Raw genomic sequence first — 17792 nt, forward strand, 5'->3', positions numbered from 1 at the left:
CCCAAAGACTCAGTTGGGACCCAAGGACAGAATGTGAGGAAATTGGCTTTCCGGGTCCTCTTTCTCCAAGCATGGTTCTGAGGGCGCCTGCATCAGAATTATCCAGAGCATTTGTTTTGCATGCAGGTCACCGAATCCCAACCTCCTGTATCCGAATCTCTGAGGGAGGGGTCTGACATTCTGCACTGAAATGAGTGCTCCCCCAGTCTGCCTCCACCCCCCACCCCCCAGCAGGCCTGTATACGCAAATGTCTGAGAGCATATGACAGACTAGTGCAGAGATGGACCAGGAGGGCACGGGAGGGTGGAGGAGAGCCAGAGTGGTTTTGGTCAATCCACGGCATTCCTTCTCCACAGGGTCCTGGACAGCAAGATCCAGGCTTCCTTCCTAAAACCACAGAACAATCAGGAGACCTGCGAGTGTGGAGGGTTTAGTGGTTCTTTCTGGGCCTAGAGGACTAAGAACATTGGGTTGCTGGCACTCAGAGCTGGATGGCTGGATGACGGGGGCATGTCAGTTCCCCGTGCCAGCCTTCTTTACCAATGTGTTGGTAATAGTCAGTCACACTTGTGTGCCACGTGACGAGAGTTCAAACTACCTGGACACACACTGACTCAGTTGCTTACTTCATCTGTGGAGGGGAGTGTGGTAAGATTCAGCGTGTTTTTCAACCCTACAGACCCACTCCCTCTTTATAAACAAAGATTTTTACTATTCACTCTACCATCCTGAAATGAAATTCACAGCTCACGTAACCTGTGCACAAGTACACAAAATTTTTATTCTTCTTTTTAAATTGTTTTCAATTTTTAAAGATTATATTTATTTATTAGAGCGTGCGCACACACGAGTGGGGGGAGGGGCAGAGGGACAAGCAGAGTCTCCACTGAGCAGTGAGCCTGACGTGGGGCTTGACGTGGGACTCGATCCCAGGACCCTCGGATCATGACCTGAGCCGAAGGCAGGTGTTTAACCGACTGGGCCACCCAGGTGCCCCACAAGTACACAAAATTTTTAAAAATTAGTATAATGCCAAACTGTAATACAAGGAAAAACAGAACTAATTTATGTATGTAGTTCAGTAGGTAAACCCTTGGGTACCAACTACACCTGGGAACGTAACAAAGCAGTCGTATTCTTAGAATAATTGCGAACTGACGGCTACAAAAACAGACCGAGACAGGTATGTCATACCAGTGACATGAAAACCACAAGCTGCCTTCTGATATTTCTGAAGCACTTTTTTCTAAAATTGTGCAAAATTCTTGGTAAATTTCAGAACACAATAAGAAGAGTCTCCGCTTGATGTGCACGGCAGTGACATACCTAGAAAATTCAGTGTACAGTAAGAACGTGCCCCCAAACAGATACCTTTGTGTTTATGTGCAAAAAAGAGTGACGTCCTGGGCTCAGGGGATGATAAGCCGGTCTGTTGCTAGCGTGAATATCCACTGGGGGCATTCAGAAGCTACATGGCAAGCAGGACACTTCTTTACCATGTGGGACCGTTTGTTTTTTTTTTTTTTTTAAAGATTTTATTTATTTATTTGACAGAGAAAGACACAGCGAGAGAGGGAACACAAATGGGGAGTGGGAGAGGGAGAAGCAGACTCCCTGCCGAGCAGGGAGCCCGATGTGGGACTCGATCCCGGGACTCCAGGATCATGACCTGAGCCGAAGGCAGTCGCTTAACCAACTGAGCCACCCAGGCGCCCCACCATGTGGGACCGTTTGGAACATCGCAGGACAAGTAGCATCTCTGGCCACCTGCCATTCAGCTGAAAACTCTCCCACAAGTTCCCATGTTGCCCCCTTGGGGGGATCTGCCTCACTGAGGGGCACTTACCTGCCACAAGGACCCTGGAGATGGAACAGTCCACATTTGAAAGACTGCCCGGTGCGGCCCACAGAGATGACCATTCCTGCCCACTGCAGAGGGGGAGAGCCAGACACGAAGGTTCTTTCCGGTGTGAGGGGGCGATGGCCCAGCCAGGGCTGCGTGCCTGGGGCTCCAGCCTCAGCTGCTCCTTCACCTACTCTGTGCTCGCATCCTGCGCGCTTAGTCCCTGTCCCTCCAACTCACCAGGCTCTCTCCTGTCGCAGCCGGCTGCCCGGGGTGCTTTTCTTCCCCCTTCCCCTTGCTAATGCATATTCATTTTCACACCATCCCAGGAATGGCTTCATAGTTGAAAGTGCAGGCTCTAAAGTTTGAATCTCGGTTCTGCCACTTCCTAGCTGTGTAACCTGGGGCAAGTTACTTAATCTCCCTCTACCTCAGAGTCCTCATCTGTATAATGGAGATACGATAATGACAACTACTAAAGTAGTTTTAACAACATTAAGGTTACATTAGGAATTACATTAAGGAATGTAAATAATACGCATTTAGGAAAGTGCCTAGCGCTTAACAACTGTTCAGCAAGTGTGGGCTGTTTTTTATAGCTATTAGGTCAAGTAATACTTCAGGGTACCCATCCCTGACCCCATTGACCAGATCAGATCCCCCTCTTATTTGCCCTCACATCCTTGAGTACTTCTGCTTCGAGGTATTTATTACTATTGCATACACTTTCCTGAGTCATTTATGCCAACCTCCCCCTCTCTCTTCTCCATAGCTTTCTGAGGGCGGGCTTCATTTTTTGTTTATTTATTTTCTTACCTAGAAGAGTACTTAGCATATGGTAGGTAGGTATCCAAGAATGGATGGTGGGGTGGTAGATGGATGGGTGGATGGGTGGATGGATGTATGGGTGGATGGATGTATGGATGGATGAATGGGTGGGTAGGTGGATGGATGGAAAGGTAGGTGGATGGATGGGTGGGTAGGTGGGAGGCTATGTGGATGGATGGATGGATGACTGGGTGGGTGGATGAATGTGTGGGTATGTGGATGGATGGATTGGTAGATAGGTGGGAGGCGAGATGGATGCGTGTTTACTATACATAGTTCTTGATGGCAGGTCCTCTACATGCTTCCTTGCTTCTAAACCATACATTTCTTACCTTTTTATCATTTCTTGTTATTTCTTCATTCCACCTTATTGTATCTTAGTCTTGACAGTGTCAGTCAGAGGCTTTGGGTCTGGGAAGATTTCTTTATAGACACTTAATGAGCACTGACTGTGTGCTGAACACAGAGATAGGCTTGATTGTTTTAAAAGTGAATGACAGGGTCCTTGCTCTTGTGCAGTTTATGGTCCAGCTGGGATAGAGAGACACATTAAATTTGGCTGGAACAAAATACCAGAGGTATAATGGTGGCGCTGAGTGTTGAGCTTTATGGAAACTCCTGGGAGCTTGGGAGGAGGGTCTGAGGAGGTTTATTATAGGTACAGAGCCGAGCTATGTCTTAAAGGCACCTAGGGGTTGGACTGGGTGATGTTTCCAGCAAAGGCAAGATACCATCTTCACTGCCAGGAGCCAACTGTAAGGAGTTTGCTATGGGCTGGAGCACAGAGTTGTAACTTCCTCCCACAGGACAGAAGCTGCCCTTGCATAGAATGATGACCATTTATAGCTCGGGGGTTCTCCTTCAGGTCCTGATTTATGGTGGCATTGGTGCCCTCTTGTGTGAGTAAGGAGTAGTGATGAAGCTCTTACTGAGGACCCTGGGGTCTGGGCAACCTCTGGATGTGCCTCTTGACCATGATTTAATGCCAACATTTGTTTGTTGGACATCTGAATCTTCTTGAACATCATCTAAAAGGACTTAAAGCTCTCTCACCTGAATTAGACATTCTTGCTTCTGCAGAAACTATTGATTTTACTCTAACCATTTAAAGAATTGTAACTTGCATTTATATTACAGCACTACATTTTTTTTTTTTTTAATGCTGGGGCCAAAAGCTACAGTAAACTAATTTTTAGTTGTAAACTAATTAGTAAACTAATTTTTAATCGCTTTGGGTATCAGTAATCCCTCATAAACACATACACAGCTGAATCTTCAAAGACTGAGCAAAAGGAGCCTTAATGAAAACCCAAGCCGTCAAGCACAGATAGCATTTGAGAAAAGAGTCTTTGTGGCCTCAAAGAACATTCTGAAACTATCACAGTTGTTTGCTCCTTCACTCCCGACACAAACAAGATGGATGGTCCTTGACATTTTGTGGAGCGAATTTCCCTTCAAAGTCGGGAGGCCTTCCAGGACAGACCCCATTTCTTTTTATCTCTGTAATATTACCACCTCACTCGATCCCTAACTCATAAACATAGACACTAATTTTTCATTCTAGCCCTTCCCTAAGTAGCTTTGAGGCCTTGTGGTACCAGGGATTCCAAATGAATGCCCAACATTTCTAAAACCTTCAGAGAAATTAAACATTTATCCTTGATAAAATTGCACAGGCCAAAGAGCTTCATTTTTGACTGGGATTAAGTCCACCCCATGGTTGAAAGAGCAAATGCATGTCTTGTGCTGATGGCAAACCCTCCTTGGCAGTTGCACGTGTCAATTATTCGCAAAGATAGGGAAATTCATCATTAATTAAGTACAGCTTATTTAGATGAGTAGAATTTTCTAAAACATGGGGTTCATAGGGAATTAATTATAAAATTTCTTTTTTAAAAAAATTTTATTTGAGAGAGAGAGAGTACAAGCGGGAGGGGGGAGGGGCAGAGGGAGAAGCAGACTTCCTGCTGAGCAGGGAGCCTGATGTGTGGCTTGATCCCCGACTCCGAGATCATGACCTGAGCCAAAGGCAGATGGTTAATCAACTGCGCCACCTAGGTGCCCCAGTTATAAAAGAATTTCTTGATCCTCAAATAGAGGATCTCTAAAGACTTTTCGGATTCACTGATTTTAGCTTTAATTTTTCAGTTTTCATTTTTAGTGAGGGAAAAAAATGAGAAAGTACCAAAAGGGTGTTGTAAACAGTTCCTTTTTAAAGTCTTTTAAGGGCGCTGGGTGGCTCAGTTGGTTAAGCAACTAACTTTGGCTCAGGTCATGATCCCGGGGTCTTGGGATCGAGTCCCGCATCGGGCTCCTTGCTCAGCGGGGAGCCTGCTTCTCCCTCTCCCACTCCCCCTCCTTGTGCTCTCTCTCTCTCTGACAAATAAATAAATAAAATCTTTAAAAAAAAAAAAAAAGTCTTTTAAAAATTCCTTTGATTTTTTTCACTGTCCATGTTCCAGCACTGCCTTTTGCCCTCAAATGGACTGCCAATCCTGAGTTTTTCCCTTGCCTGTTCTGTGACCTTCCAGGTATGATCGACAACCTGCTCTCCCCAAATCTCATCGATGGTGCGCTCACCAGACTGGTCCTGGTCAATGCCGTGTATTTTAAGGGTTTGTGGAAATCACGGTTCCAACCCGAGAACACAAAGAAACGTACGTTTGTGGCAGCCGATGGGAAGTCCTATCAAGTACCCATGCTTGCCCAGCTCTCCGTGTTCCGATGCGGTAAGTGTCCGCGTGGCCACGCCCCACCAGCGCTTTCACTTCATCCAAGAGCAGATCTGACTTTGATTTTTTTAAAAAGGGCAGGGGAACGGAGGGCAGGATTGTTTTAAAGTCCATGGTAAAGTTTTGTATTCTTTACAGAGGTTATGTATTAATATATAGCATATAGGCTTTTAGGCGGAAAATTTAAAGAGTGAGGACAGCTCACAAAATATGAAATATAAATAGGCCTTAAGCCTATGAAAGCATTATCAGGTCATCATAAAAGTAAAAATCTGATTCTTTTCCACTTACCAGAGTCACAAACCTTACAAAGATTGACAAAGCCCAGTCATGGCTCTGGTTGGGGGGGCGGGGAGGTGGGCCCCGATCACGGTGGGTGGAAGGAGCTGTGGGATGGGGGACTTCCTAGGAGCCAGTGTAGTGATCCCACACCAAGGATTGTAAACTCTGAAGATCATCTCACCCTAGCAAATAAATCAAAGCCAGATACGTATGTATAGTGGAACATACAGGATAAATAGATTTAGATTTACATAGGGCGCCTGGGTGGCTCAGTTGGTTAGGCGACTGCCTTCGGCTCAGGTCATGATCCTGGAGTCCCGGGATCGAGTCCCACATCGGGCTCCCTGCTCGGCGGGGAGTCTGCTTCTCCCTCTGACCCTCCCCCCTCTCCTGCTCTCTCTCTCTCTCATTCTCTCTCTCTCACATAAATAAATAAAATCTTTAAAAAAAAAAATTTAGATTTACATAAGTAGAGAGGTGACACAGTATAAGGTTGACTTCAGAAAACAAGTTCTAGAACAGCAGATGCTGGTTCATCTCATTTACGTAAAATACTTTCTATATATTCCTCCATCTGTGGAGACACGTCTTGGAGGATGTTCAATAAAACGTGAATGGTGGTAGTATTTCAAGGGACTGTTTTTCTTTATTTGAATCTGCAAATTTTTGAAACAAGCATGTGTCAATTTTACGATCCAGAAAACAATGACCAACCCCTGCCTTCGTTGCCACAGTATTGATAAACGAAGCCTGGTGATTCTTTTTTTAAGCCTGGTTTCACCGAAGCGGCTGTCATGCAATTTAAACTGATGCTCTTCCTCTGTGAGTTAGCCTTTGTGTCTCCGATCTGTACCTGGACACATGGGCCCCGAGTACTACCTTGGCATATTCAGTCTCTGTGAGCTCAGTGCTGCTCTGCTCAGTGTTTCACCAGCTGCGTGATTCTCTAAGCGAAGGAATGGCTCAGGCCAGGGCTGCAATAAACCAAGTCACTTTCCTTCTTGCTTCTCGTTCATCAAGCTTCTAGGTAAAATTTTGTCATTCCCTCAAATGTTTCTTTACAAGATAATATGTATTTAAAAGCCCTGCAGAAAGATAACGTGCTCAGCAACTGAGAATAATAAAAGGCTCCTTTTGCCCAAAAGTCATCCCTCTTTCCCATGGTAGCCCAGCCCGCCCTACTCCCCACTTGTGTTGCCAGGAAGACCTCACTGGAACGCCAGCAAAGCCACCAGTTCGTATCTGAAGCAAAGCCCTTTTATTTGAGGTCAATCTTTATACACATTCTCTGTTCTAATAAAACAACTAAAGTGAAGGGCCTTCAATGATCGTATGTTTCTGTTGCTGGAAAATAAATGTCAGTAGTGAAAGATTAAAACGCAAGGATCCTGTAGACATTCCTATGAAACACGAATATGTTTGTTTTTACAGGAATGGAACATCTTTTCTGGATTATAGAGTATGTTCCTAGAGAGGGAGTTCCATATCCGGGTAGCTTTTCCATTAGGAACCGGTTTGTCTAAGAGTATATGTGTGTGTGTTACACAAAGTAATGCACAAACGCATTCTTGTTGTCAAGGATTCTAACTGCATAGAACTACAGTAAGCTGGATGCCTTCCCTCCATCTTCCCTGAGTCACGCCCTCCCTTCTCCATCCTCTTCCCCCTTGTTCTGAGGCCCCCGGAGGCTGCGTCGGGGCTCCCCTGCGTCCCGTTGAGTTGGCTGTGGGGTGAACTAGCAGGTGATAGGACTGCGGGAGGAGAGGGTTTGGGGCATTGACTTCCACACCCTCCCTGCGGTCCCCAGGGCTGCCGCACCCCTGCGAGAAAGGTCTCCACTCCTGAGCAGGTGTGGCCAAGAGCACTTTCTCTCTGGGTCACCATGCCGCCCTGCCCTCCCCACTCCCAGCCTACATTTGGTAATGTTTGTAGCCCAAGGTACCTTCCCGAATGGCTTCTCTGTTCTCTACCCATGCTTTATAAGAACTCTTGTCATTAAACTCCTTTTCAGTGACCCAGTGATCCTGTCTCTTCCTATCGGACCCTTCCTGGTCTGCACTGAATTCAGAACAGAAGGAAACCCCAGCTCTCCACTGTTCTCGTTCCCTCACAGTAAACACAGTGGACAGCCACCGTCCTCCTTGCCCTCCTCCCTGCGCCTTTCACGGGGGTTTACTGACTAACTGGGAATTGGAACCTGTTCTCTTCCTGGGCCGTGCCACAGAGCTCACGGGGGTCCCACGTTCCCTGGTTTCCCTCTTGGGCCAGCACAGCAGCTTCTCACAGTGAGACGGGGCGGATCTGTCTTGCTGCGTCTGTGAGGACAGCGTAGCAGCTGTTTGTTTTCGTGACCACAGACTGCTTAGCTGGTCACCCCCTTGCTGCCTGTCGCTAGTCTGGCCAACATGACCAGCCAGCGCTCAGAGATGGGCCATTGCCACTGAGCTCAGAGGCCGCCCGGCCCGCTCACACGACCTCTGCAGCACCCAACCCACTCCCCCACCCCCCATCGCAGGTGTTCTGGGCCTCACCACGACCCCTCAGCCCCTTTGTAGAAGCATTGCTATTCCATGTATCTGTCTTCCGGACCATCCCCCCAAGATGCCATCAAGACCTCGGAGAAGATTCACTTAGTAACGTTAAGAAGAGAGGGTGGAAAATGAAAGAGGAGGGGAAAACCCTTCTGACTATGTCCCATAAACTAGAAGCACTTTGAGGATAGAAATTCTTCTAATTAACCAAAAAAAAAAGGACTTGAAACCTTTTTTTTTTTTGAAGAAGTGTATTTCTTTTTTTTTTTTTAAGATTTTTTTATTCATGAGAGACAGAGAAAGAGAGAGAGAGAGAGTCAGAGGCAGAGGGAGAAGCAGGCTCCCCAAGGAGCAGGGAGCCCGATGCGGGGCTCGATCCCAGGACCCTGGGATCACAACCTGAGCCAAAGGCAGACGCCCAACCAACTGAGCCACCCAGGCGCCCAGAAATGTATTTCATGCCCATTGCAAAATCTACAAATAAAACATTGTAATGAGGCAGAAAGTAAATGTTCTCCTATAACTCCATTTCCCAGCATAAGAACCCCTATTTAGCAGTAGGTATATAATTTGAGACCTTTTCTATGGATATAAAAAATATGCCTGTGAAACTTTTTTGCATACATAGGATTGCCCTGTAATTTCTATTCTGTAATCTGCTTTATACATTAGATAGTATATCGTGGAAAACTTTGTTAATTCATGTGGATTTATTTCATCCTTTTATCAGCTGTATAACATTCCATGGCATAAATGTATTATAATATTCTATGGATATTATTATATATAATAATATATATATTATTACATTTTTCCTGTAATAAACACTTCAGCGAGCATTCTTGTACATAAATCTTTAGAAACTCAGAATTTATAAAGGTACTTTCATTGGATAGGAATTGCTGAGTCCAAAGTTGTTATAATTTTTTTGATTTTATGGTTATGAGTTTAGGCATAAAAGACTTTATTTTGAAAGAAGACCACAAAAAATTCCAAATATATGTATATATGTGTGTATATATAAATATATATATGAATATACAGTATATTTCAAGCTTCCACTCTCCTCTGAGCTTCCAACTCATACCTGCCTATCCAAATTACCTCTCTACTTGGTTGTCTATTAAGTTTTAGTTCCATAGATGAAATATATTATTGTCCTCACCCATCTGGTTCTCCTGCCATGTTCCTTAGCTCAACAAATGGCACCTATCCTCACCCAGTTGCTTAAACTACACCTTCCCCATCAGCTCTCCCCAGCCCCACTTTGCATTTCAGCTAGAATATGGACCACCACTATATGCATTGGATCTGGTTTTTGTTTTCAAATCTGTATTTCAGTTTCTTCTGAAGTATAGCTGAAACAATTCCCCAAGAGCCCAGGAAATCCATAAAGCTACTTGTAGTAGAAGGTAATTGGAGGGATTTTCATCTATAAAGTTTTCCTGATGTTCAATATTTAAAATATTCTCTTTGATTTTAGGGGCCAAGAAGAGTTCTTAACATTTCAATGAGCCTAGTTACTTCCTCCCTTGTAGAATTTAAAGAAGGGATCAGAGTCTTTAGGGGGCTTTCCAGAAAATCTGGATCAGGGCGCCTGGGTGGCTCAGTCGTTAAGCGTCTGCCTTCGGCTCAGGTCATGATCCCAGGGTCCTGAGATCAAGTCCCTCACTCCCCCTGCTTGTGTTCCCTCTCTCGCTGTGTCTCTCTCTGTCAAATAAATAAATAGAATCTTTAAAAAAAAAAGAAGAAGAAAAAAGAAAATCTGGATTATCCTCAAAGTACCACTTACAGAAAGTTCTAAATCTTCTCCATGTTTTTGATACTTGGTTCTTTGCCTGTTACTTCTCATTAAAGGTTTTGTTGATCCCCATTCATCCAAGAGAAAAGATTTCTCTTCCCTTCTAATCTATTTCCTCGTTTCCAGCATGAATGAATCCTGCTTCATTCACATTTTTCTATACTCCAGCATCAATCCTCATTAAAGAACACTCCGTCTACTTCCCAGATGTTAAAGCGTGGAGAACCTGGGCGGGACCTTTTAATGGAAAGGTATCTGGGACAAAGACAGGCTCCCTGCTCTGACACAAGGCTCCAGATCCCCATCCTTGCTTGATTCATTCTGCCCTGGACCTGTGCCCACTGCAGCAGCTGTGGTTTCTCTTGGTGGATTGAGGCTGTGTTTCAACTGTTTGAACAGTGACCGAGCAACTCAAGAAGAAACGCATTTTGCAAGGCTTCTTCCATCAGTAGATGAAAAGTTTTTACTATGTGCAAGCCTCTGTGCTGAGCACTTTACTATGGGTATAGTCTCGTTGAATTTTCACAGCAACCCTGTAAGCCAGGCACTGTGATCCCATTTTATAGACGAAGAAACTAGGACTTGGAGTTAAGCCACTTGCCCAAGACCCAGAGCTAGTGTGTCAGAAGAGGCAGGATTTGAACCCAGATTCTAGAACTCCAGATCTGGTGTGTTTAACCTCAGCCCTGGTCCTCTGTGAGAAGACACTGAGAGAGCAGCCCTTTAGTGATCAGGTTAGGAGAGGAGGGGGTGTGTACAGAGAGGCATCCTAGCCAACATTTGCCATCAGCTCCTGTGATCAGAAGCAGAAGTGGGGCCAGGGAGAAACCAATCACTGGGCGGATGTGAGTAGGTACAAAATACTAAGTGGTTATTCATATTACTGATCAGTTAGTGGTGTATCCAGTGGAGGGCGCCTGGGTGGCTCAGTCGGTTAAGCGGCTGCCATGACCCCAGGGTCCTGGGATTGAGCCCCACATCGGGCTCCCGGCTCAGCGGGGAGTCTGCTTCTCTCTCTGCCCCTCTCCCCTGCTCGTGATCTCTCTCTCTCTCTCAAATAAATAAAAATCTTAAAAAAAAAAAAAAAATGATGTATCCAGTGGAGGCTGGATTCACTGGTGGAGGTAGAAGCTGTCTCCCCCACTGGAAAACACACCCCAGCTCGTAATTTTTCATTATTCATGACCCCGATTCTTCTTATCACAACAGTAAATGTTTCTAGAAGTGGTTAACAGATGCCTCCAGGTCCTTATTTCATGCCCTGGAGCAATCACTTATTAACTGCTTCCCAAACTGCACAGTTTCTAGAACAGCTCTGCCAGAGTCAGGGCCTCCTATTTTCTTTGAAGAGTAAAGGGCTCATTAGGAAGTGGTGTTTTTTCTGACTCTCCCATTGATTTTCCAGTTTCTGCCGAGGCCATTTTATGACACAAGGTAAAAGGAAAGTTAAAGAGTCCCATCTTTGATTCTTAGGCAGCCCCGGGACAGAAGCGACCTTGAGTGACAGTTCCTAGGCATCCGGAGCCAGGCTGGGCCGCTCAGGGTTACTGAGCAGCCCCTCAGGCAAATGCAGCAGATGGGAACGGGATATACTGAGCACCCCCCAAATTGCCCACAGTTTGCTTCCTGAAGGAGAAACTCAAATGTCATCCTGTCATGTCACATATTCTAATAGCGTTGCTATTCTTTATCATATTTTATAGCTAAAAGTGTTCGTTATGTAACAAAGACAGAGAAAGTTCGCCGTCTCTCTCCCTTTTCCCTCCCCCCAACCCCCCACCCGTGGAGAACTGGCTTATTGAAGTTCCCTGTCTCACACGCGGTGACTGGCAGAGGTCGTCCCCAGAGAAAAGACAGTGAAAACCATGAGAGAAACTCGCTTTCTCTTTTCTCTTTTTCTTAAATGCATTATTCTTCTAGGTCATCTAGAGCAGGGGAAGGAGGTGGAGGAGGCCAGGCCCTGTTAAGCGCCTTACATATTATTTCTCATTTAATCATCACAGCGACCCTGTGAGGGGCGTACTTTTAATGTCCCTGATGTCTCCACTCTCCATAGTAAGAGGCACACAGAGGTTAAGTGCCTCCCCAAGGTCACCGTGTTCTTAAAAAGTCTGAAGTGCTTAATAAACCATTTCAGAGATCCGCCAGAAATCTAGAAATGCTGGCTTGCCATTCACATAGTTAGTTTTAATAAGTCTCTCATTACATGGCTAATGTAAAGGTTTGACCGGATCCTAAGGCACACTCCATGGAAGACTCTTTCCCGGGGAGTCAGGGGCCTCCGTGGGCCCCGTACCCCTGAGCTGGGCCTCCGGCTGGGGCCTTCATGAACACACCAGCACCAGCTCTCACCAGTAGCACACAGTTGTGCTGCTCAGCTGCTGAATGTTTTGAATGTTTTACATGGAATAAAAGGGTTCTAGGAGCAAATGAGTTCAGGAAACCTGGGGATAGCTAAACAGCTCTCCTTCAGAACATCTCAGAGCCTTTACAGCACTGCTGTATATTAGGAAGCTGCAAGAAGAATCAGTCCAGTGCTTCCTAAACTTACTGGGATATGGAATCTCTTTGTCTACTGGGTGACATACAGGTTGTGTGTTCTCCAGACGACCGCCATTTTGAGAAGTGCTGGTCTAAATTGTTTTCAGGTTTTCATTAGTAAGTATAAATATCATAAGGGATCTAAAAGCCGTAAGGACAGTTACTGGAATGGGTGAAGAGTGAGCAGGGAGTCGGGATAGTGGAGAAGGAAGGTCATTGTTGGCATTGGACATATTGAGTCCAAGTCCTGGCGTTCCACTTCTTAGCCCACGTGTCCCTTGGCAAGTTACTTAATTTCTCTAATTGTAGCCTCCCCAGCTGTGAAATAGGACTGCTTGTACTACCTCATGGGGCACGGTAGCTTCTAAATGTGTTGAAGTGGTTGGCGGGGGACCTAAACAATGGAGCTGTTCATCCCTTTCTCCTTTCTCGTCACATGCTCACATAGGCTCAGCCAAAAGAACCATTCTCAGGCAGTTCAAATTCATTCCTTTATTCACATGATAAGGGTCAGCTTCTTGCAAAGCCCTGTATTCTAAATGCCTCATGATCTAGTTCAATTCAACTCAACAGAATTAATGTTATTTTAGTGACGCCCAAAGGCATTCTGTTGAGACATGTCAAGATTGAAGAAAGATAATTCTTTACCAGAGAAAGAAGAAATAAGTGTCTCTTTATCCTCCTAAGGAAACTATATTTGGAAAAAAGTTTTTAAACTGAATCGCTCTCTTCCCTCTGAAGCTACCCATGTGATCAGCGAACACTCATGCCACTTCTAGAAGTCATCAGGGATACACTGAACCTGCCTCTGATTTCTTTAGGGTCTACAAGCACCCCCAACGATTTATGGTACAACTTCATTGAACTGCCCTACCACGGGGAAAGCATCAGCATGCTGATTGCCTTGCCGACCGAGAGCTCCACCCCGTTGTCGGCCATCATCCCTCACATCAGCACCAAGACCATAGACAGCTGGATGAGCACCATGGTGCCCAAGAGAGTACAGGTCATCTTGCCCAAGTAAGTGGTCCCTCTCCCTGAAGAGAAAATAATGGGAGTGCTCAGTCCCTGGTAGCAATACCGGACAGCGTGAGGCTAGGAAAGGCACAGCCTAAATCCCAAAGCTGATTTACTTTCCAGAAATTGCATGGTGGGAATACAAGGCTCTGCTTTTGTAGAAGCTTCCCCCCCACCCCCCAATTCCTGTGCCTCTCATGCGGCAGGAGAATGATAATGGGGATGGAAGGAAAGAAGGCCTGGCCTCTGAGTCTCCACAAGACCTCAAGCTCCTTATACCATTTTGAGGGCTTTTAACATATTTAATTTTCTTCAGAAGACTGAAAAACACATGTATAACTGTATAGTAAAGGTTAGTCATGTTTCTGGTATTTTGATAAGGAGTTTCATTTTCGTCTTCTTAAGTTTTAGCTGGAAGTTCCTGAAGACCAAGGTCCAAAAGCTAGGTGGTAAGGAAATATTTTGAAACCATCCAGGCAGAATTCTTACATTAGTATCATACTATGGCAGTTCTTTATTGCACCCTAAAAGTATAATGTTGGTGGAATTTGAACTGTTATGACTTGAAACCAAGGGGAAAATAATCCCAAATTCTGCCTGAATCCTAAATTTCTAACAGGTCAGAGAATGCTTTATACCCAGACCCGTGAAAGAGGCAGTAAACGTCCCCTGTCTGTGATCGTGTTGCCAGTATCCAGAGCTTTTAACCAGCCGCATCTCAGGGTGGGAAAGATACCTTCCAGTTCTAATAGCTCTTAATTCTCCAGTCACTAAGTTAAGCATAATCCGACGAGTCCATTCATAGTAAGTATTAGTATCCTCCCAAGATTTTTTTTTATTGTGAAGTGAGCTTTCACGTAGGCAGGGCTTGATATAAATGAACAAGATGGTAGATTGACATTATAAGTAAAGCACAATTATAACAGTAAAATTATCACCAGAGCCCATCTGTGAGGAAGATCTGCTCACTACCCTGATCCCTCTTCCACCAAGTGGGAGAAAGCCTGGTAAAACATCCTCTGATGATAGGTTTAATAGCTGACGTTTACGTAAGTGTGGTTCTAAGGCCAGACAGGTCACAAGGATCCAAGAAACTCTTGTGACACCCAAATAGAATGAGTGCATTGTCACCAATTCCTAATGTTGGTTCCCACTTTCATAGTAAAATGCTTTCAAAATCCCAACAAGAAGGAGCAGGAATGTGTCTCCTTTCTTTTGACCATCCCCAATGTGGCAGCCACCATGATGTTTGGTTGGTTAGAAATGGGGAAGAACTGTAGATATTCCAGTCACTGTTCCAGATACCCCCCCATCCGCATGAGGGAAAGTGTTTCTGCAGATCTCCCTAAGAATTGGAAAGGGGGGGCCTCTAGCACATGAGGGTGAGGCCACCCTTGTTTGCTGCCACAGTGTACTGCTCATTTTGCCAGCTAAGTGTTTGAGAGATGAGTTGTTCTCTACTTAGATCTTGGAACTACAATTTCAGATACAATGTAGATTGGTGTTCAGAGCATACTTAAAAAGGAATCAGTTCATCAACACTTCCCCACCGGCACTGATTATCTCATTTTACATTGTTTATGGTATAATGATTTTCCCTTATCTTCTCCTTTCCTGCTAGGTTCACAGCCGTAGCACAAACAGACCTGAAGGAGCCTCTGAAAGCTCTTGGCATCACTGAGATGTTTGATCCATCAAAAGCAAATTTTGCAAAAATAACAAGTATGTTCAATTTAAAACTTTGTCTTAAACTTGAAGACTGTGTTACAAACTGGGTCTCTGATTTGTTCAGAAAGAAAAGATCAGGGGTGCTTGGGTGGCTCAGTCCATCAAGCGTCCAGCTCTTGATTTCGACTCAGGTCATGATCTCAGGGTCATGGGATCGAGCCCCACGTCAGGCACTGCACTTAGTGGGGATTCTATTTAAGATTATCGCTCGCTCGCTCTCTCTCTCTCCCCCTCTGCCCCTCCCCCTGCTCTCGCTTTCTCTCTCTCAAATAAATAAATCAGTCTTTAAAATTAAAAAAAAAAAGAGTGAAAGAAAAGATCAAAATTAGGAGTATGCTGCCCTGAAACTCTCCAAGATTTAATCTGATTTATCACCAAATGATGCTGTTCATCCTCAGTCATCTAAATTAGCAGAAATCATTCCTCCCTATGTTTCGCGTGTACATTTCATATGAGGCCCAAGTGACTCTACAGTTAAAGAAGACGTTCGTGTATCGTCTTTATTGCTTACGAATTTAGCTCCTAAGTAGTCTTTCTTTTTTAAACGCAAACTATTCCCCTGTGTTTGAAGAATCAAGATTTTTAAACTCTCAGACACTTGCTTCCATCAAGCAATAGGCATGCACCATATCCAGATATGTAATTTGGCATTTAATGCCCGTTAATCCGAAATAGTATAAATTCAGAGGGCTCTGATTGGAACCTTTCTTTGCCAAAGCATCTGGGACGCAGCTGGTATCCTATCGCTTCATTTGACAATATATGTACCTTTTCCTAGAGTTATGTTCCTAGTGAATATAACTCAGTTCTTGGTCCTTTTAATTTGGAGCACAGCAACCTCCTTCCAAAGAAAAGTCATGGCTTAAACATTATTTGTACTCCTTTTGTGTTTTTCCCCCTTGAAGTTCATTGCTGACCTCGATGGCCTGCAGGTAAACACCTGTGTTCCCGTCCTTGGGCTACACACGACATGCCTGGTGAACTTGCAGCTGTAGGGATATTCTGACGCTCTTTCATTCTTGGATAACCAAACTCATCCCCAGTCCAGCAGCCTGAGCATCACCTGGGAGCTTGTTTGAAGGGCACAATCTTGGGTCTCACCCAGACCTACTGAATCAGAATCATTTTAGCAGGATTCCTCGGCCCAGTGACGTTAGAGAGCATTGTTTCAACCTGCACGTTCCCCTCCGAGGTTCTCTTCTGTGGTCCACCTCCTACACCGCGGCCACAGGGAGTTCACAGGTGCTCGGAAGGAGGACCAGGTGCCTGAAATTCTCCCGAGATCTTATGCTTTACCTTCCGGTGACTTGCAGCCTACAGACATTCCTCTCATTCCCCATTGGTCATATCAGAGCCCAGCATCTGTGCTGTTGAAAGTCCACTTTTCCCCCTTTGCTTCCAGACCTATGTCCCTCAAGGCTATCATTAACTTCTGTTTGCATTCTCCTCCAATGCCGTGGCCAGTGGGTATTGCTGGAGTGATAAGGCTTTGCTGAGAAGGGAAGTGAATTCACTAGAAGGTTCCAGGAGGCACAATTGCCGTTCTGAGTCTTGTTCTAAATCCTTCTTACATTCAACAGTCTTCTCACTAATACGGCCTTGAGATGACTGGCTTTTGTTGTGAAAAGCCACTAACCAGCCATATGACCTGAGGGCAGATTTCTTCACCCTCTGGGCCTCAGTTTCCCCCATCCGTAAAGGCCATCTGAAATGGCCTTTCTGGATCTGATATGCTGTCCTTGGCAAATAATATTACTGCCTTGCTTCTTCTGGAAAACTGGACTTCCTTTTTAAAGCTCTGCTCTTTTTATTTTTTTATACAATGCTGAGTGATCAGAGTTGAATTGATAGAGGTACTGACACGTTCAGGGTCAGTGAATCCCTCCTCAGAAGTGATACCGCAGTTCGCTTAGCAGAGACTGAAATTCACGGCAGGTGACCGTCACCCTACAGCCTTCAATCACCAGACTGTAAGAGGTCACTTCTCCTGACACCTTTTAAGAACTGGAATTTGCCATGGATTTGAAGTTACTTCCCCAGCCAGATGGATGGCCTGCGTATCAAACAAATGCTGTGTTTGTTTCATTTTCTGGAAACAGGGTCAGAAAACCTGCATGTGTCGCACATCTTGCAGAAAGCAAAAATTGAAGTCAGCGAAGATGGAACCAAAGCTTCAGCAGCAACAAGTAAGAACTGGGTCAGGAGCCAGGACGGGCTGCGGTACAGGGGCATGAGCATGCTCTCGCCCACCCAGCCACTCAGCCAATAGGTGGCGAACCCAGTTCCCCTCACCCCCGCTCAGCACTGTGTGTGGGGTTGCCCCTCAGGTGACAGGGGTGAATTCAGACAGAGTGAGGACCTGCCTCCTCAAGGCTCAGAGTCTGTTTCAGACAGAGTGAGGACCTGCCTCCTCAAGGCTCAGAGTCTGTTTCAGACAGAGTGAGGACCTGCCTCCTCAAGGCTCAGAGTCTGTTTCAGACAGAGTGAG

At 45.3% G+C, this 17792-nt stretch overlaps 1 protein-coding gene across 1 annotated transcript in view; it reads left to right on the forward strand.

Moving 5' to 3' along the window:
- Positions 1-17792, forward strand: part of SERPINE2 (serpin family E member 2) — a 61532-nt gene that overhangs the window by 39827 nt on the left and 3913 nt on the right. The window contains exons 4-7 of the mRNA XM_081813498.1: positions 5204-5401; positions 13381-13579; positions 15198-15298; positions 17404-17490. Coding sequence (XP_081669624.1) covers positions 5204-5401; positions 13381-13579; positions 15198-15298; positions 17404-17490 — 585 coding nt within the window. The remainder of the gene's footprint in view (positions 1-5203; positions 5402-13380; positions 13580-15197; positions 15299-17403; positions 17491-17792) is intronic.

The sequence above is a fragment of the Leptonychotes weddellii genome, chromosome 3 (genome assembly GCF_054177405.1).
Source record: "Leptonychotes weddellii isolate Sample4059 chromosome 3, ASM5417740v2, whole genome shotgun sequence".
In the NCBI taxonomy this organism is placed as follows: Eukaryota; Metazoa; Chordata; class Mammalia; order Carnivora; family Phocidae; genus Leptonychotes; species Leptonychotes weddellii.